This window comes from Delphinus delphis, chromosome 12, assembly GCF_949987515.2.
Source record: "Delphinus delphis chromosome 12, mDelDel1.2, whole genome shotgun sequence".
Lineage (NCBI taxonomy): Eukaryota > Metazoa > Chordata > Mammalia > Artiodactyla > Delphinidae > Delphinus > Delphinus delphis.
Window position 1 is genome coordinate 39,074,800 of NC_082694.2, and position 25,908 is coordinate 39,100,707.

Here is a 25,908-nt window from a genome sequence, read left to right on the forward strand (position 1 = left end):
GACAGAAATTGAGACACAGATGTAGAGAACAGACGTATGGACACCAAGGGGGTAAAGCAGTGGAGGGTGGTGGTGGTGGTGGTATGATGGATTGGGAGATTGGGATTGACATGTATACACTGATGTGTATAAAATGGATGAGTAATAAGAACCTGCTGTATAAAAAATAATTAAAATAAAATTCAAGAAAATAATAATAATAAAAAAACGCTCAATAAGTCTTATGTTTCTCCCCAACTGTCGTACTACTTACACTCTTTATGCCTCATTACAATTACCTATTTATGTGTCTCGCCCACCTCTCTTCCAGTAAGTTTTGGAAAGATAAAGGGATTATGCCCTATGTTATCTTTGTATCTTCCACAGAATCAAGTTCAGTGACTTGTGAACAGTAGTTAAGTAATGTGTGCTGTTAAACTGAAGTAACAAAGAATAAATCAAGAAACCTGTTTTTGCTACACGTTCCTCTTCCAGTTTTGAAGTTCTTAACTGAAAATATAACTGGATCAAAATATTAAATACAAATGCATAAAGAAAGCTAATTTAACCTATTCTTGAAATTTGAGATTGTTATATGGTTTTTGAACCCATTTTATTACTCTTACCTGTTACTTCGTCACTGTGAGTAGACAGCAGTTTCCAGATGAGGTAAGGACCACCAAGGATAACAGCAAAGAACAAGAATATTGGCCAAGATTTTGCTGAGTTAGTTGTTCTGTCCTCAGCACCAAGGCAAGCCACAGTTCCTTCACTTTCTGCCCACAGGTCCTCATTCTCAGAGTCTCTTCTTAAACCTATCATCCACTGTAACCGTCTGTAAAGATACCTTATAGTCCTAACTAATGCAAAAGCTGAAAAAACCTTTGTGAAGTGTATTTTTAATCGGGAAAAGTGGTTTGCTACATCCAATACAGCCCTGAAACTGTTATAGACAGCTGAAAAGGTAGCATCCATCATCATGCTGACAGAGGCAAATGCATGCACAATACTTTCAATGGACTGAAATGCACCTCTGCTGCTTTCTTCAGCTTGCTGAACAAATCTACTAGGTGGAAGATCATCTATACGAAGGCGGTTATAGCCCAACCCATTATACCCATAACTATAAGGGCTATAGCTTCCATAAAATGAATTTCCATAGGCACCATATCCAGAAGAAAATGAACTGTAAGCAGGTCTGAAAGTGTTCACATTACTGCTTCCTGTCTGCTGGGATGGCCTTGGAAGAATAGGCGGTGGCACTCTGGTAAGTGTTGGTTGTCCAGGTCTTGTCAATAAAGTAGGACCCAAATCAGCAGATCTAAAACCAAAAAGGATTCAAAGTTGTAACTTAAGCACACAATAAATTCATTCAAAGTAACTATTAAACACTTTGTATATACCTAGTGTTATGACAGATCCTACTAAAGATGTCTTAAAGTAAGGAATAGTTTCTAATATCCAGATGCTTAGAATCTGTGTTAAGACAAAATGGATAAGATAAAATAGCTGACTGAACTCTATATTCTTGTTTACTTATGCTGCATTATTAGTAGTATCTTCAACCTTTGGTTTCTTTTTAAGATACATGTCCATTTCCTCAGGGTTAGTTACAACTCGATATCTGTCCATCCTTACACCTAAATGGCACTATCTTAATTACTATAGTTTTATAATAGGTCTTAATATCCAATAAGACAAATCTTCCTACGCTATTCTTCATCTTCAAGAGTGTCTTGGCTATTTGACCCCTTGAATATCCATATATATTTTAGAATCAGAGTTTGAAGTTCTACACTGTTCTCCCCACAAAAGCCCTATTGAGATTCTGGTTTGGGATTACATTAAATTCGTAGATTAATTTGAGGTAGTCTACATCTCCATTATATTGAGAGTTTCAACTCAATATAACATATCCTCCATTTACTTATGTCTTTTAAAGATTTTTCTTAATAATGTTTTTTTAAAATAACCACTGAGGGACTTCCCTGGTGGTGAAGTGGTTAAGAATCCACCTGCCAATGAAGGGGACAGGGGTTCGTGCCCTGGTTCGGGAAGATCCTGCATGCCACAGAGCAACTAAGCCTGTGAGCCACAACTACTGAGCCTGCACTCTAGAGGCCGCAAGCCACAACTACTGAGCCCATGCACCACAACTACTGAAGCCCGCGTACCTAGAGTTTATGCTCTGTAATGAGAAGCCACATCAGTGAGAAGCCTGCGTGCACAATGCAACAAAGAATAGCCCCTGCTCACGCAACTAGAGAAAGCCTATGTGCAGCAATCAAGACCTAACACAGCCAAAAATAAATTAATTAAAAAAATAAAATAATCACTGAGTCTCAATGTTTTATAGTTTACTGTGAGGTCTTTCTTTAGATTTATTTCTATATATTTGATTTTTTTGATGCTATTGTAAACGGTGTCTTTCTAATATTTCACTTTTTTGCTGTTATATAGAAATAATTGATTAAAAAAATATGGTCCTTATATCTAACAACCTTATTTTGGATTCTTCTTTTGTACTTTCTAGAATCTTAAGGATCTGCACTCATATTGTATGTGAATAACGATAGGTTATTTCTTCCTTTTTTCAATTCTTACAGCTTTGATTATTAAGGTATTGCATCTAGGACCTGCAGTACAATCTTGAATGGAAGGGATGATAGAAGGTATCCTAGTCTCATTCCTAATCTCAAAGGGAAAAATTTCAAGATGTCACCAATAATTATCATGTTTGTTGTAGGTTTGTTGTAGATTTAGTAGTTCCTTTTCTATTTCTTTTCGATAAAATTTTTTTTACCATGAATGAATGCTGAATTTTATCAAACGATTCCTTAGCACCTATCAAGATGATTATATGAATTTTTTCATTTACTGTCTATGATGAATTACATTAATTTTCAAATGTTAAAGCCAACCTGCATTCCTGAAGTAGAATCAAGTAGGCCACAATATATTTCTGAATTTGGTTTGCCAATATTTTATTGAAGATTTTTTTATATCTATGTTCATGAATGAGACTGTCCTAATATGCTTTTATTGTAAACGTCTTTGTCAGGTTTGGACATCAAGGTTGAATTGGCCTCTTAAAAAGAGTTGGGGGAGTCTTTCACTCTTTTCTATATTCTAGAAAAGTTAATTATTTCTTCCTTAAAGGTTTCTAGAGTTTACCAGTGAATCATATGGGCTTGGAATTCTCCTACTGGGAAGAATTTTCATTATGAATTTAATTTCTTTAGTATCATGCTACTTAAAATGTGGTCTGTGGACCAGTGCTATTTTATGAACCATTTTATACCATCTATAGTAAGTACAGAAAACGAGATTGTGTTTAAGTAATTTGACACTGCTATGATATTTTTACTGCATTTTATAAAAAGTATTGGCCATCATCACAAATATTTTGAGAAGCACTGCTTCAAGTGTTAAAGGACTATTTATCTTTTCTATCTGTAAAATATACCTTGCTTCATCCTCTAAATCTCTTCCCTTCCTTTCTGTATTTTCCTGTCCTTTTGTCTCTTTGTACTTCCTTCTAGATATTTTCTTCCCAACTATTCTTTTCTTTTAATTTTATTTATTTATTTTTGTCTGCGTTGGGTCTTCATTGCTGCACGCGGGCTTTCTCTAGTTGCTGAGAGCGGGGGCTACTCTTCATTGCAGTGCACGGGCTCCTCATTGTGGTGGCTTCTCTTGTTGTGGACCACAGGCTCTAGGCACGCAGGCTTCAGTAGTTGTGGCACGTGGGTTCAGTAGTTGTGGATCTCGGGCTCTAGAACGCAGGCTCAGTAGTTGTGGCACACGGGCTGTTGCTCTGTGGCATGTGGGATCTTCCCGGACCAGCGTTCGAACCTGTGTCCCCTGCATTGGCAGGCGGATTCTTAACCACTGTGCCACCAGGGAAGCCCTCCAACTATTCTTTAGGTCACTGCTACTCAAGGGGCCAATCTGCAAGATAAGGAGCTTGCACTATAATGTAAATCAACAAATTCTTTCTTCACAGAGAAAGTTTTGCCATCAAGAAAATGCCACTTGAGGGCTTCCCTGGTGGCGCAGTGGTTGAGAGTCTGCCTGCCGATGCAGGGGACACGGGTTCGTGCCCCAGTCTGGGAAGATCCCACATGCCGCGGAGCGGCTAGGCCTGTGAGCCACGGCCACTGAGCCTGCGCGTCCGGAGCAAGATCCCACATGCCGCGGAGCGGCTAGGCCTGTGAGCCACGGCCACTGAGCCTGCGCGTCCGGAGCCTGTGCTCCGCAACGGGAGAGGCCACAACAGTGAGAGGCCCACGTACCGCAAAAAAAAAAAAAAAAGAAAATGCCACTTGAGTGGTGGAGAGATAAACTGGAAGATTGGGATTGACATATACACACTACTATATATAAAATAGATAACTAATAAGGACCCTACTGTACAGCACAGGGAACTCTATTCAGTACTCTGTAATAGCCTATATGGGAAAAGAATCTAAAAAAGAGTGGATATATTTACATGTATAACTGATTCACTTTGCTGTACACCTGAAACTAATACAACATTGTAAACAACTATACGCCAATAAAAATTTAAAAGAAAAGAAAAGAAAATGCCAGTTGAACTAAATGGTATGCTCAGGGTCAATTTGTTCTACATTCTGACACAAATTTCCTATCTTGTTGTGGACTGTTACTACATAGTTCAAAAAATAGCAGCCAGCCCACAGACTCTCAGCAGCTACAGAACACACTTCGAGCAGTACTGCTCTAAGTCACTAATTCCCTATGTAATGGTGTCTAATCTGTTTCTAAATCCAATGAGCTCTCAATTTTGGTTACTGTATTTTTTGTTCTAGAAATTCCTTTCCTCTTTTAATAGTTTCCAATTCTCTGCCAAAATTCTTCATCTTCTCTTTTATTGCCCTCAACATATTAAAGATAATTTAAAGTTTCTGCTAACTCCAATATCTAGAGTCCCTATGAATTTGTTTATCCAGATGTTAACTTAGCTGCCATTTATGTTACATAATGTCCTCCTGGGTCTGGCTATTTGATTTTGCTGTGCGTCAGCAATTATTATTGTAGCAGTAATTTGAGATTCTGGATGATGTTCTCTTTCTCCAGATGTGTTTCATTCTGGATATTGTTTCTTTTCATTTTTTTAAAAAATTGAAATGTAGTTGATTTACAATGTTGTGTTAGTTGCAGGGGTACAGCAAAGTGATTCAGATATATTTATTTATATATATATATATATATACACACACACACATATAAAAGTGAATATGTATATTCTTTTTCAGATTCTTTTCTATTTTAGGTTATTACAAGATATTGAATATAGTTCCCTGTGCTATACATTAGTTCCCTGTGCTATACAATAGGTCCTTGTTGTTTATCTATTTTATATATAGTAATATGTATCTGGACATTGTTTTCTGAACTATTCTCTAATTTAGTTCAGGCAGGCTGCTAAGGCTACTATCAATTCATGATGTCCCTAATTTCAGGAATTGATGATTTGACGCTGGGCTTCTGTTCCTATAAGGACCTGTCTACCTCTTTTACACCCTTATATCTAGATGTACCTAACATTAGGTATGGGTAATTTATCAGTATCTCGTCTTGGAGGACGTCTGAACTCCAACCATGATTCAAGAGTCTGTCAAGTGTTCTACTCAACTAGCTTCATTATCTAAGCTGCTTCTTCTGAAATCAGCAGAAGCTTCTATGGGAAAAGTGCTTTCAAAGGCAATGCTCACCTTTGTGAATTTTTAACTTTCCTGAATCTGGGCTCCATAAATCTTTATCCTCTTTTTGCCCTATAATGCCTTCCAGATGTTTTATATTCTGCTTAGCTTTCTACTTGTCCTCAATAGTTTTTTTTTCCTAAAGTACTTATTCTGCCATCATCAAAAGTCCTTCCTATAATTCTTTGTCCATATTTTGTACAGTATCTTACATTTATTTATACATCTGACTCTTCCTGTAAACGGCAAGCTTCTCAAAGGCACAGGAGCTTTCCTTGTTTCTCCATCACCTAACTATAGTGCTTAGCATATAAATAGGTACTGATACAAACACTACACTGGAGTCTTTCATTAGTAAATATTTAATACACATATATCACACACTATTAATACAGATTTTTCTTTATATATCTTTGTATTATTTCATAAATTGTGATGAATATGTAACTTAAAAAATTATAGGGAATTAAATTTAAACATTTGGTAATAAAAAAATAAAGAGCTTTCCTCTTACTCTTGTGTGTGTTTTTTTTAAATTTTGGCCGCCCTGCTCAGCTTGTTGAATTTTAGTTCCCTATCAGGGACTGAACCCAGGCCTTCGGCAGTGAACATGAGGAGTCCTAACCAGTGGACCACCAAGGAATTCACTCTTCTTTGGTTTTAATGCGGTCTTTTTCCGGCATACACAAGTGCATTCAGTGTGCATGTACAGTCTTGCCTTCTGTTACAACAAGCATAATGAGAGCTAAAGAAGCCTATGACTTAGAAGAACAATGATTTATTCTCATTGCTGAATGTGCAAAATCTCCCCCACCCAATTTTTTATCTTGAAAAGTTTCAAACAGGAAAAAAAAAAACTGAAAGAAAAGTACAATATCCACATACCTTCTATCTAGATTCAACAACTGCTATCATTTTGCCACATTTGCTTCCTCTTTATCACTCTCTAGTCTTTTAAAACTTCTTGAACTATTTGAAATTAACTTGTAGACCTAATAAATTACTCCTAAATACCTCACAGGCATTTCCTAAGAATAAAGATATTTTATACAAAAACATAATACTGTTTTCCCATCTTTGAAAATTAATAATTCCATATCTATTACCCAATTGATATTCAAAACATATCCATTACTCTCAAATATCTTTGTCTAAACAGCTTTATTGAGTTAAAATTTACATACCATAAAATTCACCCATTTAAATTGTAAAAGGCAACAGTTTTCCATATATTCACAGAGCTGTACAACTATCACCATATGCAACTTCAGCACACTTTCATCATCCCAAATAGAAATCCCATACTTATTAGCAGTCACTCCCCATTTCTTACCCTCCTCCAATCCTGGGCAATCACACTAATCTACTGTCTGTCTCTACAGGTTTGCCTACTTTGGACATTTCCTATATAATCGATTCTTGTTATTTGAGATGGTTATGCTCTATAAACCTGCAAACAATGAATCAGCAAATACTGAATCACTGCTCCTGGAGGAAACAAAGAGTTAGGTTCCTTCAAGCCTCTGGTCACAACATTTTCATCTATCTACTGATCAATACATATACTTTTTATGTATGTTTCTGTTTAAAGATACTTTATCTAATGACATTGTTGACTCATTAACAATGAATTCATGGCCAAAAGCACCACAACTCATGTCTGAACAAAGTTTATATAATGCTAATATTTTCTCCATAAGGCCTTCTAGGAACACTTCAGCACTATGCTTAGGGGCCATTTAAAGACAGTGAAATCATCAACAAAAATGTGAAAAACGTGGCTGGCACTTAACTGATTTTGAAAAGGACACCTGTTCACAGTATGAGAGGTGAAACAAGCCAGAATGTTGCTTTTTTTTCACCCTTAGCTGAGAGATGACTCAGATCTTTCACTGCTCTATGTGTGTCTGAAAAGATCATGAAAATGCTTCAAGTACTGATTTTAGGGTTACAAATAAATTTCATCGAGTAGGAGAGTTTGCAAATACTGAATCCGCAAATAATGAGGATCTACAGTAAATGAAACTTACAATATGTAGTATTTTGTGACTGGCTTCTTTCACTTAATGTTTTAAAGGTTCATCTATGTTGTAGCATGTATCAGTACCTCATTCTTTTTTATTACTATATTATATTTATCCATACATCAGCTGATAAACATTTGGGTTGTTTCCACTTTTGGGGTATTATGACTAATGCTTCTATGAACATTTATGTACAAATTTTTGTGTGAACATGTGTTTTCATGTTTCTTGGGGATGATACTGCTGGGTCATATCATAACTCTGTGTTTACCCTTTTGAAGAACTGCCAAATTGTTTTCCAAAGCAACTGTACAATTTTATGTTCCCACCAGCAGTGCATGAGGGTTTCAATTTCTCTACATTTTGTCAACACTTGTTATTATCTGTCTTTTTTACTATAGCCACCCTAGTGGGTGTGAAATGGTACATCACTGTGGGTTTGATTTACATTTCCCTAATGGTTAATGATATCGAGTATCTTTTCATGTGCTTATTGGCCAGTTTTAGATCTTCCTTGGAGAAATGTCTATTCACATACATTGCCCATTTTAAAAATTAGGTTATTTATCTTTTTATCATTGAGTTGTAAAAGTCAAAATGTCTTTTTAGGTTTTTTTGAAACAAAAATTTAATTAAGTCTCACATATTGCATTTGGTTGGTTGTGTCCCTATTCTCATCTAAACAGAACAATAATGTCCTGGACTTTTTGAAGAGTCCAGTCAATTTCTTCTAGAGTGTCCCACATTCTGGATTTGTGTTACCCCCAAATGTTGTTTAACTATCCCCTATCCTCTATACTTCCAGTTAAACTGGAAGTATGAACTGGAAGTATAAACTGGAAGTATGCATCTAAAGGTTTGATCTAAAGGTTTTGGCAAGCATAAATCATGAGCGAAGTTGTTTACCTCAGATTGTATTACATCATAAAAAAAGGAATAAAACTTTAAAAAGGGTCAGTAGACTACCAAATAGTGTAGTATATTCAGGTTTGGATGAAGCAGCTCTGAGGGTAAGTGCTCCACTCAAATGAAACTAGTTCATTGCTTGAGGCTGGGGACTGGGAAGTGCCACCTTGCCTCATAAAAATTTGCTGACAGTGGTAAAAGAGATTATAAAATTTGCTGACAACACTTTAGGATTTTTAGAAAGTTACAAAACTAAGAATGGGGGAAGACTCTGATAAAGCCTCAAACTCAGAAAATGAAACAAGTTAACAACTGACTCAATGACTTAATCTGCGATATCCTTAATCTAAGCCACTTTATACCAGATTCTTACATGGAGAGTGGATGCTGAGAGGGAGGTACAAGCAACAGGAAGCCTACTAGATAGAAAGAGCGGAATGTAGAAGGAAAAGTGAGACAACAGAACCCCAAAATTCCCACTCAAAATGGACATATCAAAAATACTACACACAAGAAGAAAAAAAAAACACAAAGAGTCCAAAATAACAAAAATTAACAATAAGAATGAAAAGTCATTCAAGGAAAAACTAATTTTATATAATAGCTCATCAAAGATTCTAAATATGTTTAAAATGGTCAAAGAGATAAGCAGAACAAGAATAATATGAGATTGAATGAATGGATTTTAAAAAGTCAAAGAGATAAATGTAGCAATAACATCTGTGAAATAAAAATTGAAAAAAAACCATGTAAATATGAAAAAAATTTCATTAGAAATCTTATACACAATGCCCACAGCCACAAGGCATCTTGTAACTATGAGGCAAAAAGAAAATTAGTTGTTGTACACTAAGGAACAGAGTAGAAATATGGAACTTGTGGAATTCTACTTCAAGTAATGGTATTCTAGGTAATCAGACCAACTCTTTCACAGAAAACAATTAGAAAAGCTAGAAAAAATATAAAATTATCTGTTTAAAGCAAGAGAAGACAAGACACTGAGGAATTAGAATCAAGATCCAGGAGTAGGAGAAAATCTAGAGAGCCCATTTTAGATGTTTCTCAAGGGAAGAGGGCCAATTCCAGAAGAGATGGCTGACAGGATAAGTTGAGTAGAGCTTTTAATAGACTCTCTGGGCTAAGGAGACAAAAACTAGAATTCAGAAGTCCCAAAAGAGGGACAAGATAAATGCCCACACTTCAGACTGGGACTTTGAACAGCCACATGCTAGGAGTAAGGGGAAAAAGGTTAACAAGAAATAGACTAGCCCTGGGAGAAACTGAAAACCACAATTTCAAGTTAGCTCAAATTTGAAATTATTAAAATGATCTTAGATTGCTAGTGGCCCAAGGTGCCTATCAAAAGTAAAACTCTCTGGAGGAAGAGACCATCCTAGGCCTCAAATCGCCTTAAATTATCTATATACAATGCCCAGCTCTCACTGAAAAATAATTGAGCCTCTATGATGACAAAACTACATGTTAAAAAAAATGAGTGACATTAGCCAATATAAAATGATCCATATGGATCCAGATAATGGAGTTATCAGGTGGAGACTTTAAACAACTACGCTATACATATTCAAGGAAAAAAAGGCAAGACTGAGATTTTCAGCAGAGAATAGAAACTATAAAGCAGGACCAAATGGAAATTCTAAAACTAAAAGAATAAAATACCTGAAACTACGAACTCAATGACTGATTTGTTTACTATCAGATTAGACACACTGAAAGAAAAATACCGGTGAACTAGAAGAGTTCAGAAGAAAATACCCAGAATGAAGCATGAGTAACAAAAGGATACATACAGAAATGAGTGTAAGATACAGAGTGTATAGTGAAATATAGAGCATATATGTAATTGGGGTCAGAGAAATGAAAAGAGGATGGGCAGAAGAGATATTTAAAGAAATAATGGTTGAGCCTTTTCTGAAATCAATGAAAGACATCAAGTCAGATTCAAGTATCTCTATGAATCCCACCAAAAATAATATAATGAAAAATACATTGAAGCCCAACGAAGTATAACTGCTGGAAAAAAAAAAAAAAAAAAGAGATTCCTTTCGAAGGAGCAAGAGTAAGACAGAGATGACTGAAAATGCCAGAAAGCTGACAGACAAAAAGGAAGCCAAGAAAAATGTAGGTCCCCTGATGACAATGGTGAGTTAGCAGATCTCTAGACTTCTTGTCAACTAAACAATAAATGCCTCTATAGTTGAAAGCACAGAAAGTCAGATATTGTTACTTGGAGCAGAACTATTCCTGATATGTTTAATAGTAGTTCCAGAAGAAGAGATGGGAAAGAATAGTGCTCAAACAATATTTAAAGATAGGATTCGTGAGAGTTTTCCTGAATTAAAGACAGATGTGAATCCTCGGATTCAACACTGTGGGTACTGAGCATGAACATTGTAGCTGCTGAGCAGGAGGAAAATATATACATGTACATATGTATATCTGAATATTTGAACCTAGACAGAGCCTAATAAAGCTGTAGAGGACCAAGGTAAGGGAAAATCTTAAAGGCTGCTAAGGACAACATAGTCTGTAAAGGAATAAAAATTAAACTCAATAGAAAAATTTCTGTAGCTACAAAACTCTGATACCAAACCAGAAAGGTATAATACAAAGGAAGAAAATTATAGGCCAATTAGCAACATATATGCAAAGATCTTAAAATATTAGATTTCAACATTGTATTTTTTAAAAAAAATCAAAATTTAGCAGAGTTCATCCAGAAACGCAAGGATGATTCAACATTGGACAATTAATTGATGCAATAAACCACATTTTCATATTAAAATAAAAACACATAATTATCCCAACAGATGCAGAAAAGTTATTCATAAAATTTAATACCCCTTCATAATAAAAATCTGAGCAAGGTAGAGAGATAGAAGTTTGATAGGATATCTATCAAAAACAAAAAGCAAACATCATAATTTATAGTGAGACTTGAGAAGCATTCCAATGAAAGTCTGGAACAATACAAGGATGTTGGCAATTTATGCTGGCTTATTTGTAAATGACAGGATTGTCAACATAGGACTCAAAAGAATTTCAACCAAACCATCAGAACAAATTAAGAGTCTGACATTATGCTGGATATAATATTTATATCTTATAAACGATGGGAAAGGACTTCATGGAAACAATTATAAAACACTACTTAAAGCAAAAAAGAATGTCAAAATCTCACCAATTGCACCGTACAAAATATTCATGGATGAAAAGGCTTACTTGATCTTTACATAAAAGTTCCAATAAAATATAAAGTTCTAATAAAAATCTCAATAAGTCTTTTTATAAAGGCTAAGTGCAACAAAGGCAATTATGAAGAACAGCAATGTGTGGAGGATCTTGACATACCAAACATCAAAACTTATTATAAAGACAGTGTGGTGTTAGCATAAGAATAGATAAATACAGCAACAGAACATATTATAAAGTCCCCCAAACAGAACCACACATTTAGGAAAACTTGGTGTGATATAGATGGCATTATAAAGTAGTATGGAATAAACTACTTAATAAATGGTGCTGGGATAATAAGTTATCCACATGGAAAAGAATTGAATTCTCTATTTCACACTGATTTTTGTACAACAAAGTCAGTTCCAGGTGGATTAAAGATATGAATGGGGGGCTTCCCTGGTGGCGCAGTGGTTGAGAGTCCGCCTGCCGATGCAGGGGACAAAGGTTCGTGTCCCGGTCCAGGAGGATCCCACATGCCGCGGAGCGGCTGGGCCCGTGAGCCATGGCCGCTGACCCTGCGCGTCCGGAGCCTGTGCTCCGCAACGGGAGAGGCCACACAGTGAGAGGGCCTGCGTACCGCAAAAAAAAAAAAAAAAAGATATGAATGGGAAATGAACAGTTAAAAGAAGATACAGAGAAAAATTTTCCTGATCTGAGGTAGAAAGGGTTTCTTAACCAAGACAGAAAAAGCACAAGTAAAAGATGAAAAATTTGGCTATATTAAAATTAAAATATCTGTACAACAAAAATGAACATGAATGTAAATAAAGCAATAAGACAAGCCAAAGATTGAAAGATAAAAACAAAATAGGATCAGTACAAACAATAAAGTACTCCTACAAATTGATAAGCAAAGATAAAGCCAACATAAAAGTGGGTAAAAGATTACCAACAGAAAAAATTTCAAATCAACATTCAAAAAGATCCTCAATTTTATTACTGATCAGAGAAGTGCAAATTAAATACCATTTCACATCTATTAGATTGGTAAATACAGTACTACAAAATAACATCAAGTGTTGGAAAAAATGTAGAGAAACAGAATACCTTGCTAGTGAAAATGTAAAAATTGGTATACAACCACTTCGAGGAGCACCTTGGTGATAGTACTTGAAGATAAGCATACCCTTCCAACAAGCAACTCTCCTCCCAGAAAACCTCTGGAAACGTGCACAAGGAGAAAGACACATGAATGTTGACTGCAGTAGCTTTAAATATTTAACAACTAATACTCTAGTATCTATAACAGAACAAATAGTTTGCTTTTATATAACAGAATATCCTATGGCAGTTAAAACGAACTACAGGCATACCTCATTTTATGATGCTTTGCTTTACTGCGCTTTGCAGATCGTGTTTTTTACAAATTGAAGGCTTGTTGCAACCCTGTGTCAAGCCCATCTATCTGCACCATTGTTTGAACAGCATTTGCTCACTTCGTGTCTCTGTGTCGCATTCTGGTAATTCTCACAATATTTCAAACTTTTTCATTACTATTATATTTGTTATGGTGATCAGTGATCTCTTATGTTACTATTCCAGTTGTTTTAGGACACCATGAACTGTGCCCCTATAAGACAGCAAACTCTCAAAATAAATGTGTGTGTTCTGACTGCTCCAGCGACCAGCCTTTCCTCCCATGTCTCTCTCTCTTCTCGAGATTCCCTTATTCCCTAAGACATAAGAATGTTGAAATTAGGCCAGTTAATAACCCTACAACGGCCTCTAAGTGTTCAAGTGAAAGAAAGAGTCACACGCCTCTAAATCAAAAGCTAGAAATGATTAAGCTTAGAGAGGAAGGCATGTCAAAAGTCAGGATAGGCCAAAGGCTAGGCCTCTTGCACCAAACTGTTAGCCAAGCTGTGAATGCAAAGGAAAAGTTCTTGAAGGATATTAAAAGTGCTACTCCAGTGAACACGCTATTGATAAAGTGAAACAGCCTTATTGCTGACATGACGAAAGTTTTAGTGGTCTAGGTAAATCAAAGCAGCCATTAACATTCCCTTAAGCCAAAACCTAATCCAGAGCAAGGCCCTAACTCTTCAATTCTGTGAAGGCTGAGAGGTGAGGAAGCTGCAGAAGAAAAGTCTGAAGCTAGCAGAGGTTGTTTCAGGAGCTTTAAGGAAAGAAGCCATCTACATAACCTAAGAGTGCAAGGTAAAGCTGCCAGTGCTGGTGTAGAAACTCCAGCAAGTTATCTAGAAGATCTAGCTTAGATAATTAATGAAGGTGGCTATGCTAAACAACAGATTTTCAATATGGACAAAATAGCCTTCTATGGGAAGAAGAGGCCATCTAGGGCTTTCATGGCTAGAGGGAAGGCAATGCCAGGCTTCAAAGCCTCAAAGGACAAGCTGACTCTCTTGTTAGGGGCTAATGCAGCTGGAACGTGAAGATGAAGCCAATGCTCATTTACCATTCTGAAACTCCTAAGGCCCTTAAGAATTATGCTAAATCTACTCTGCCTGTGCTCTATCAGTGGAACAACAAAGCCTGCATGACAGCACATCTGTTTACAATATAGTTTACTAAATATTTTAAGCCCACTGTTGAGACCTAGTGCTCAGAAGAAAAGATTCCTTTCAAAATACTACTGCTCACTGATAATGCAACTGGTCACCCAAGAGCTGATGGAGGTGTACAATGAGATTAACATTGTTTTCATGTCTGCTAGCACAATATCCATTCTGTAGCCCATGGATCAAGGAGTCATTTTGACTTTTAAGTCTTATTATCTAAGAAATAAATTTCATACGGCTATAGCTGCCATAGACAGTGATTTCGCTGATGGACTTGGGCAAAGTAAATTGAAACCCTTTCTAAAAGGATTCACCATTTTAGATGCCATTAAGAACATCTGTGATACATGGGATGAGTTCAATATATCAACTTTAACAGGAGTTTGGAAGAAGTTGATTCCAACCCTCATGGATGACTTTAAAGGGGTTCAAGACTTCCGTGAAGCAAGTAACTACAGATGTGGTGGAAATAGCAAGAGAACTAAAAATAAAAGTGAAGCCTAAAGATGTAACTGAATTGCTGTAATCTCATGATAAGACTTTAACAGATGAGGAGCTGCTTCTTATGGGTAAGCAAAGAAAGTGGTTTCTTGAGATGGCATCCACTCCTGGTGAAGAAGATATGAAGATTATTGAAATGACAACAAGGGATTTAGACTACTATGTAAATTTAGCTGATAAAGCAGCATCAGGGTTTGAGAAGATTTACTCCAATTTTGAAAGAAGTTCTACTGTGGGTAAAATGCTATCAAACAGTACTGCATGCTACAGAGAAATGTTCGAGAAAGGAAGACTCAACCAATGTGGCAAACTTCATTGTCTTCTTATTTAAAGAAACTGCCACAACCACCCCAGCCTTTAGCAACCACCTCCAATGAGTCAACATCGAGGCAAGACTCTCCACCAACAAAAAGATTACAACTGGCTGAAGGCTCAGATGATGGTCAGCATTTTTTTAGCAATGAAGTATCTTTAAGGTTATATACATTGTTTCTTTAGACATAATGCTATTGCACACTTAATAGACTACAGTAGAGTGTAAACATAACTTTTATATGCACTGGGAAACCAAAAAAACTCATGTGACTCGCTTTATTGCAATATTCATTCGCTTTATTGCGATATTTGATTTACTGCAGTGGTCTGAATCCAACCTGCAATACCTCCCAAGTATGCCTGTACAGGTACAAGAATGAACAAGATAAATCTCAAAATAAATAATACTTAGTGGAAAAACACTTTGCAAATGATACATACAGTTCGAATATATTTAAAGTCAAAAATATACTGAATAATAATACATACATATATACATATGTAACATACATACAAAGCTAAATACTGAAGTATAAAAACACTGTGTACAATAAAAACGAAATAGGGACAGTAGTTACCGTAGGAAAGAAGAATGGGAGGGTTTAACTGTTGCTCTAATTTTTATTTTTTAAAAAATCTGAGGCGAATCTGGTAAAATGTTAATATTTCTTAAAGCTGGGAGCTAATACACAAGTATTCATCATCTTACTCTCTACCAGTCTCTAGGTGTTTAAAATACTTCACATTTTCTTAAAAAATGGGAAAATGGTTAATCTTACATAAACAGAACTTTAACAGATGCAAAAATAAAACGTCTCTCTTCTAAAGAGCAGTCCAAATTTTTAAAGAAGGTCAAACCACTCATAAAAAAAGGTAGCAGATGCTACCTTTATATTAGCAAAAAATGCTAATCTGCCTGCTAATGCAGGGGCCACGGGTTTGAGCCCTGGTCTGGGAAGATCCCACATGCTGAGGATCAACTAAGCCCGTGCGCCACAACTACTGAGCCTGTGCTCTAGAGCCCGCGAGCCACAACTACTGAAGCCCATGTGCCTCGAGCCCATGCTCCGCAACAAGAGAAGCCACTGCCATGAGAAGCCCACCCACCGCAACGAAGAGTAACCCCTGCTCGCTGCCAACTAGAGAAAGCCTGTGCGCAGCAACGAAGACCCAACGCAGCCAAAAATAAATAAAACAAATTTATTTTTTAAAAAGTAGCATACAGTGTCATCCCAACTTAATAGCATAATTAAAGCTTACTACTGATATACCTTCATTATTAAATAAAGTAGCAATTGTGTTCAAACACCTTAAAAAAACATTACAAGATTTTAGAGCATAGCAGAAATACATTCCAGTATGTTGAGGATTTCTATGTAAGTAAACCTACCACAGTAGGCAATGTGACATTCGAGTCTCACCATTTGAATTAAGATGCCCAGATCCACAGACTTAGAGAACAGAACTTATGATTACAAGGGCGGAAGGGATAGATTGGGAGTTTGGGATTGACAATGTACACCGTTATATTTAAAATAGATAACCAACAAGGACCTACTGTATAGTACAGGGAACACTGCTTACTATTCTGTAATAACCTAAATGGGAAAAGAATTTGAAAAAGAATAGATACATGTATGTGTATAACTGAATCACTTTGCTGTACACCTGAAACTAACACATTAACCAACTTTGCTCCAATATAAAAAATTTAAAAAAAAGATGTCCAGATCCACCCAACACAAAACACGTTCTTCCTGGCAACAAGAACCCATTCTCTATGTGAAATTCTTCTCTTTTATTCTATTTTAGCCTTTTTTGAGTTGTAGATCCATTTAACACTGATTAAAACCAAACAAAAAACCACAGGCCTTAGAAAAAAATCACACACTATCTAGCACACAAAGGCCACTCGTAGGCCTCAGTTTTTTAACTCCCGCTTGTTGCTTTTCCAAATCTTTATCCGAAACATTGCTGAGTTATGCTGGAAAAGAACGCAAACAGTACAGGCTTGAGTTCCAGTTGTGTAAAAGTGACCTTTTGGGCTTTCACCAACTTGTCGAGAGGTGGTTAAAAGCTTTCGAGAGACTTTGCTCCCTGACGAGCCGGGGCCGGGCAAATGCCTCTCTCACCTGCTACGGACCGAAAGTCTTAACTCTTTAAGGTAGGGGTAGCGGGGGGAAGAGAGTCGTGCAGTTCAGTCAGGGTGTCCCCCAAACAGAAGGGACAGGTGGTACCTGACCCTTTCTTCCAAGCACCGGCACTCAGGAGCCCAGGGCTATCGCTACCCCTCCCGGAAACGTCGCTGCCGAGAGCCGCCGAGTCAGAAGCAGCTGCCTGACACCGAATTCCCCTTGCAGGCGCCCCGAAGGCACTTCGACCTCCCTTACGACTAGGGGTGTGGGTGGGGGCTGGTTGAGAGGGGGAGGGGACACTTCACACCCAATAACGGCCTCAACCGCCTCCTGCCAAGTCCCCGCTATGGCCCACAAAACTCGCGGCCTGAAAAATCGCACACTCACTGGAAAGTGGTGCCGGGTCCTGACCCCGGCCCGGCCCCCGGAATCCGGCGGGTCTCCCAGGGTTTCGGCGGAGGCGGCGGCTGGGACGCCATCTCCGCCTCCTCTCAGATCCCGCGCAGAGCTGGGACTCTCCAGGCCCGAGGACACCAGCCGCTTGAGCGCCAGGCACAACATGCAGAGTGCAGAGCCCTCCACCCGGCCCTCCCCTGCAGTCAGGATGTGGTTTGTGGTGCTTTGCTGGCTGGTATTACAGCCTAGGAGGATACCACTAACCTATGGGAAGAAACGCTTTCTTTTTATTTGCCTTGGAAAGAACTTCCATTCTAAACAGAGGGTAAGAGCTCATCGATATTTCTGGTGGCGGCTATAATGTCCTAGACGTCAGAGTCCCAAGGAGGCTTCCCTGGGACAAGTCCTGCACCCGGCCGGAGTAATGCCCCACACACCACTCCTCCACCCGCGGCGCAGGCAAGGTGCGTGGCGGCCGGCCATGTATCTTGACTGGTTTCCCTGCAAACAAGCAGGGGAGAATTCACTCAGTCCTCGCGTGAGGGAGCTGGTACTTTTTGTTCTATAGCTCTCGTTTCCTCGGGGAACAGAATTGCTAGACGCAATAGGTGCGTTGTCTTTAGTCTTCCCCGTTCCCTCTGAGGGCTGGAAGGGGTTAAATCTCTAGCTCCGGCGCCGTGGGAGAAGGTGAGGCAAGGGAGGTCTGAGGAGAGGGGGTGAGGACTGCATGCCGGAGAGGTGTGGATGGAGGGGATCGTTTCCTTCCTGTGGGAGAGGCTTTGTTAGCAAGGAGGGGTGAGTGGGAAGTGTTTGGGGACCCGACTGAAGGTGAGAAGGGCTTCCTTGGTTGGCCAAAGGAAAGACTGGAGGTTAGACCTGGGGTTGAACTTTCCAGAAATCTAGAGTAGATTCCACTGCTGAGTGTATCGGTAGCGCGATGAAGTTACGAGCGCCTTTCTTTAAAAATCCACACCCCACCCCCACCCCACAAGACGAATGACACCCTTCTGTATGAAAATGAGTTTTAAAAGATCCCGGGATGTGAGACTCAGCCTGGTTTTTTTGCCTGCTCCTGGCCTGTTTGTAATAAATAGTTTCTGTAATCGTCCGAGAAGTGAAAAGAAAAACCATCTTCTCTAGTAAACCAGAGACGGGGCTAGTTACCATTGATTTGTGGAGCAGGGACTGGATCGCCGTAGGATCCTGACACCTGGGAAGAGATTCTGTTGCAATGATATGTTCCAGTTCTTTGGGTAAAGTAAACACGTAAACGAAAAACAAACATCTTAAAGGCAACCGACAATGAAAACCTTACAGTACGGGATGCATTTCTCAGGGCTTGGTTTCAAAGATAATAAATCTAATATGGAACAACTGATTTCTGATGTCTTATGAAATCCTGGCATTTCAGCGCTGTACATCAAGATGAAACAACCAAATTTAAGAACGTATTTTTTCCTAATGTTAACGCGCTTGGGAAGTCGCTAGATTGTTGCTAGGTGAAAGTGATCTTGAGAAATTTGTAATGCCATTCGATTACTAACATAATTACGGAAGAGGGTTTTGTTTTGCTCTTTTAAGACCTCTTCAAATTACTCAAGACAGGAGATTTCCTAATTCTGAACGGGTTTGGAAACTTTAGAGCCAAGAGAGTATAATGTGTCATTTATTGACTAGTGTGATACCTTTGTTCTAGTGAACCTAATGGAGAAACAAACATTGTCTTTAAGCCAACTGGGGGAAAAAGCATACATTTTAATACAACTATTTAACTTAAGTCTCCTGGGAAATCTTTGATACAAAGTGCCCATCTTAAGCACTCAGTCCTGGATTTATTTATTGGACAGGAGGGTTTATTGGTTTCTCTTTCTGAGTTAAAGGTTAATTCTCAATTAAATGAAATCCTTGGCTTTAGCTAATGGAAAGGAGGAGAAAAAAAGGACGAAATAGAAACAGTTTCTCTGTGAGGGGAATGCAGTTGGGATACACTTTAAATGATGATAATCAGCTCCTCAAAGAATCCCAACCCCGTACCCAATAAAGATGTTAAAAAAAAATAAAAAATAAAAAAAATAAAAAACCCAATAAAGATGTTAAAAAATAAAAAAAAAAAAAAAAAAAAAAGAATCCCAACCCCTTATCAGCATCAAACTATTAGATTAAATGAGCTGGGGGAAGGGATTCAGATCGTTTGTAAATAACAATGATCACACAGAGCTTCATTATGCTTCATTATGGGAACAAAGAGGTTGTTCTTTACATATTCTGTACTTTCTGGAGCTCAAATTTACTTAGGCAGTCCTAATCAGTGTTTCCCAATCTGGGTGTCTGAAAGTTCTCACTGGTGTGTCCAGAGAAGCTTGGTTTTCTTCCCTTCCCCTTCCTGACAACTCACATATTTTGGTACCTTGAATTAGAACCCAGCCACAGGCAATCTGGTTTTTGTAGTCCTGCTTGCTGACCTTATTTTTATGGTGAAGAGTTCCATAGTACTATCTGTTTTCTGTCAAGGATCTATTCTTGATAAGTGGCCACAAACATTTAGAAACTTGAAAGTAAGTAGTGGGTTTTAAAGGGTTAGAAAACACAAACTAATTCTAAGAGTCACATCTTCATAGTAAGCAGTTGGTAAGAGCTTCACCCTCCACAAAAACTAAGTTCATTTGAATTATGAAAATGAACAAATTAAAGGTGCCACAATCTTTTATCTCTATGACCTCAGTACCATAACCATGCAATCACAGTTTTATAAAATATCACTAGTTCCTCATTTTAAAGTAATGTGAGCTGATTCATTAATCAGAAGACCTTTTTTTCCCTCCAAACAGAATGACTACGAAATTTAATTTTCATTACCCCACTCCTTCCTGGCAACAAGAACCCATTCTCTATGTCGTATTTACTTCCAAGTGAGTTTGTTCAAATTGCAAAAAAGTGGCAACTTGTTTTAGATAATAATTACTCAAATATTTTGCACTTTATTTGTTTTTGTTGGAGTTTTTACTTGTGTATGAAAGGAAGATTTTTCTCATTTTGCTAATAGTTGGTTTTTATTTAGTTATTATTTCATCAAAGTAAAATTGATGTTTTTGAATCTGATCAGTTTGCTTTGAATACTTGACTGCTTAACTATCATTAAGGGCAGTCAAGTATTACATAACATAGACTGATCTGATTATTTTTTCTAGCAAACTCATTTCTTATTTCTAACAGGAAAGTTTATTGAATTTACAACTCTGTGTTCTCAAACAATACTGAATGGTACAAAATAAAAAACAAAATTACACTCTGTATTCTTGTTTTCATTACCCTCCTTAGAGACAGCCATTTTTTATTAGTTTTTATTTCTTTTGATTGATTTAGTTATGTTGATGCACTTTATCATAATCCAGAATGTTAAAGTCCTTGACAATTAGAAACTTTTACCTGATCCATCTAATAAATTGCCTTCAAGTTTTTGTTTCAATATGGATTTAATGAAAGGGACATTATTGGAGAATACCAAATAGTGATTTTCAAATATAAATGTTTTATCTTTAAAGATTTTTATCCTTAAAGGTGACCATATATTTGTCTGTGAAAGTAAAACACAAAAGGTGCTCATTAGTTTTACTTTTTCTTTTTTTCTAGTTGTAGCTATTTAATATGTTTCCACTGACTGTGGAAAATAAGCATGTGGCCCAGTTGTTGCTCAGTACTGGTACCTGTCCAAGATGTATCTTCAGATTCTGTGGTGTGGATTTTCATGCACCATACAAACTTCCCTACAAGGTAAGGGTATTTTCTTTCTTTCTTTCTCTCTTTCTCTCTTTCTTTCTCTCTTCCTTCCTTCCTTTTTTTTTTAAGTTAAGAAAGGGTCTTAAATCAATACCTGTGTATTTGAGGGCAAGTATCTGTTGATAACTCTTCATTAAATTTTTTTAAAAACTATAATAAAGTAGTTACCGATAATGGTAATTTGGGAATTGCCATTACCATATAAAATGTAAGTTCCTTCTTAAGTGATTATATTTAACATTTAATGTAGTGAGATCTTTGTGAAGCAATTCACTGGTGCATTTAATGTTTGCATAGATCTTTCCTAAAGAATATCTAGACAGAATATCACAAAATAGTGCATCTCACCAGATATTAGTAAAATGTAATGGGGGGGTGGAAGCATGGTGGGTTTGGTTGCCTTTTTTCTTTTTCTGTTTTCTGTATTACTACTTGTATTTACAAATAGGTGTTTGCAACTCTCTAGAAGTAAATGCTTATTATCACTTACCACTATTAATAGCAAAAGTAATATACTGAGGTCTTTGACATTTATGGTAATATACAGAGAGCTTTGACATTTAATAGAGTATTTCATATAAAATATATAACATTTTGTGAAATATATTTTATTCTAACAGTGATGTTCTTTTCAGAGGCAGATAGTAATTATATACATATGTGTAAATATGTACTTATAAACAGTACGAATACACCACACACGCACACACACATGCACACACACACACACATACACACACACATTCAGCTTCCTATAATTAAAAAAAATTGCCCAGGAGTTAGCAATGGCAGTCATTTCTCCTATGTATTAGTTTCTATTATTTTGGAAATAATTATATCCAATATTCATATAGCATTATTATATGTCAAGCTCTCATATAATCCTCACAATAACCTATTAGGTAAGTACATACTATGATTGTCTCTATTTTCAGATGAAGAAACTGAGGCACAGAGAGGTTAAGCAACCTGCCCAAAGTTACACAGCTATTAAGTGAGCAAGCTAGGATATGAACTGTCTGTCTGAATCCAAAGCCTAGAATTTGGAGCTAGAAGACATGGATTTGAATCCCAGTTTCACCACTTTCCAGCTTCAGTTTTCTTCTCTGTAAATGGGCATGATGATAACATCCACCTCACAGGATTTTAAGGGACAATATCTAATAAAGTATGTGAAAACACTTTGAAAACTGGAAATGGTACATATGCTATGATGATTAATATATACATCTATATTTCTTTATACGCATAATGACTATGAAGTGATAAGATTGAGTTTGTGTAACTTGCCTTACAATTTTTTTCAGACACATTTATAATCTATTATTTTATACATATGTTGTAAGTTTTAAAATATATATTATAGAAAGACACTTAGTGTTGCCAACTTTTGTATCATTTTATATAAATATGAAAATATCTGAGGACTTTTCTGGGTAAATATATTTTGATATTTTCTATTCATGTGATATATGTACACATGCATGTATCTGTACGATGTTATATTGACATTATAGGTCTTAGGTAATAATAAACATATTTGTGTGGGCCATAATATGCCTGTATGTGTATATGTGTATGTATTTCTCTGTTAAAGATTTAATAGGAGAGCTCATGTCTTAATAAAATGAATTAAATTTGTTTGAGTGAAAGATTTTTCCCTTTAGAGTCAGTAAATTGTAATATGAGTGAATTTCAAAAGGATATTTATTCAACAACTGAATAATAAAACCTGCCCAATTTAGACAAAACAGAAGAAAAGTCCTCTGAGTATTTAGATGAGTGGAATGTCTGAAATATGATAGTGGTTTGAAAGGAATGCCACTTTTTACATTCCAATACAAAGAGTGACAGAAATTAGGCAAACCAGAATGTAGTAGAGGGCTTTTTTCAATTAATGCCTGTAAATGGTTTGTAATTATGATGCCAAATTTCAGCATTGCCAGCATCTGTTTGCCTTTGTTTAGTAAATTGACTAGAAATTATTTTTACTTAATAGACTTCTAATCTATGTAATTTTTCATATTTCATATTAAATATTGTACGTATGAAGTTTTAGTGGTTGTGAGATTATTAAATAACCTAGCATAGATGGAAATTCAGTTTGCATTTCTATTTGCTAATAATTAGAATTGAAGTTGGGTTTTTTTGTTTTTGTTTGTTTTGCTGAAATTAGCAAGTGAATGACCCTCACAACAGAACTACAGGCCAAATTAATAAATTTGTTAATGGAGCCTTTCCATCTCAGATTTAGGATTTTAGCTTCACTTATGTATGAAACTCTTTTGAAAAAATATTCACACATATATTATAGGAATTAGGTATTCTCTTTTAAATTCTCCTGAAAGCCAGTGCTGGCTAATAAAACTAACTGCTCCAGAACTGATATAAGTCAGCATTGTATAAGTCTGTGATATATCATAATTTTCACACTTCATCTTACCCTTAAGGACATTGTTAAAGGGTCATTACTTTTTTTTTTTTTAATTAACTTTCCAGGAGTTGCTCAATGAACTGCAAAAATTTCTGGAAACTGAAAAAGATGAATTAATTTCAGAAGTTCCAAACCCACCTCCCAAGAAAATTCGACTACAAGAACTAGAAGATGGGATTGATGGGATGGATAATCTGAGTCAAAATGGAGAGGGAAAGATCTCGATTATTGAAGATGGAAGCATTGCTTCCAAGAACTCAAATTTAAATGTATGCAATGTATGCCTAGGAATTCTTCAAGACTTCTGTGAAAAAGAGTTCATTAAAAAGGTAAACTGTTTTTTTATTAATGTGCGATTCATAAAGATTTTCAGTTCTAAGGCCTAGAATTCTTGTATCCAAAGGAACAATGCCATTCGTTTCAACTTGTTTCACACAAATGAATCATTAGAACGTTTTCTTAATTTTTTTTTAAAAAAGCCTACTATTCTCAAATTACCTTTTTATCAGCATGTCTGAAAATTAATGAAATATGTATCCATGTATTTCAGTTATGAGTGCTGTTCAACTGAACAAAAATGTAGCAATTTTCCCTTTGCTGTTTAACATAGCTAAGGAGTTAGAGAAAAGTTCTTCTTTAGTCATACCTTTTAGTGTCTAGAAAAGACTAGTGTTACAGCCTTGAGGAAGGTACATGATTGAAGGTGGGATTGCTTTTTGTTTCCAGGTATCAGGAGTGCCTATTTAGCTTTATTTTGTCTAAGATCTTTTCTGAATTACCAGGTGACTTAATAGAAAAGTATTTTGACATTCAACAGGTTGTTCTGCAGGTGAGTCCTGGCTCTTTTGGCGCCTTGTGATATCAGTCCTCAGGGTCATAGTTGGCAAATATTTGATTTCAGGATGTTTGTGAGAGTTTCCTACTCAAAGGTAAAAGTTTAGAAGTTTTGCAGTGTCATCTCCTGGACCAAAAATTCATGTTGTGAAGATTAGTGTAAAAATTTGAGCAATTCCTTGGAATTTATATAATACTTTTTTATGTAATAAAAAATACTTTTTATGTAATACTTTTTTAGGTGTGCCAAAAGGTTGAGGCCTCTGGGTTTGAATTCACCAACTTGGTATTGTCAATCTCCTTCCCACCACAGCTATCTGTAAGAGAGGTAAGGTCATTTACATACGTAAAACTATATGTGAAGTACAAAATAGAAATTTCTAAAAAAATAGGAAAGTATAAATATTCCTTCCCATATTATATTTTCACATTTTATGAATTTATTGAATGACTGAAAGCATTACATTATTATAGTTGCTTAATGATGTTGAGTGAATGGATGAGAAAAGGAATTATTGGTTCAAATTAGTTTATTCATCACAGTACTGCCATCTTTTTAAAAGGTCCTAATTCAGTAGCAACATTCATTGAGTGGCATGTTGGTCAGAGAAAGATATTTGACCAGGACTTCAGAGATCTTTTGGGGCAGATGTATGTGTTTTATAATGGTCCTAGGATAAGATCATTTTAATTTTGATGAGCCTTCTCTTTTCCAGAGTAAAATATAAAAAGACGGCACCTCTTTTAGTCAATGGAAAAAGGGAGAGAAATAGCCTCATATTTATTTTAACTTTTTTCTTTTGGTAAGTGAAAAAAATAATAGTAGTCATTATTGTAATGTTCCTGTGTGTAGAAACTGATGTGAAAACACAAAACTATCTTTGTTAATACTGTTAAATGTAGTATAGAGAGAATGGCCTCTGTAACCTCAAATTATAATGAGCTGTAAACACATCTATTTGTATGTATGAGGTATATTTTCCCTAAGAATCCCAAAGCATCACCTTACATCTTACACCATCATTTTCTTTGGGTGAATATGTTTATTAGTCCCTAAAAGGCTAAAGATTGACTTAAGACTTGTTGAGGCTGGATAAATGATAGAGA

General features: G+C 36.5%; 2 protein-coding genes across 7 annotated transcripts in view; one reads left to right on the plus strand and one right to left on the minus strand.

Moving 5' to 3' along the window:
• Positions 1 to 17,881, minus strand: part of PEX13 (peroxisomal biogenesis factor 13) — a 35,012-nt gene extending 17,131 nt beyond the window's left edge. Inside the window, exons 1-2 of the mRNA XM_060026543.1 lie at positions 17,748 to 17,881; positions 606 to 1,300 (exon numbers count right to left, since the gene is read on the minus strand). Of these exons, the coding sequence (XP_059882526.1) occupies positions 606 to 1,300; positions 17,748 to 17,839 (787 nt within the window). The 5' untranslated portion in view covers positions 17,840 to 17,881. The remainder of the gene's footprint in view (positions 1 to 605; positions 1,301 to 17,747) is intronic.
• The window catches only part of PUS10 (pseudouridine synthase 10), a 72,698-nt gene continuing 59,570 nt past the window's right edge, over positions 12,781 to 25,908 (plus strand). For 2 of the 6 annotated variants that reach the window (XR_009521448.1, XM_060026537.1), the window contains exons 1-4: positions 18,212 to 18,364; positions 21,387 to 21,527; positions 24,033 to 24,296; positions 25,043 to 25,129. Coding sequence is in view for 5 of the 6 variants with exons in the window: in XM_060026537.1 (XP_059882520.1) it covers positions 21,402 to 21,527; positions 24,033 to 24,296; positions 25,043 to 25,129 (477 nt within the window). In the remaining variant the exon portion in view is untranslated. The other 4 variants (XM_060026539.1, XM_060026540.1, XM_060026538.1 and 1 more) reach the window with 4 other exon arrangements.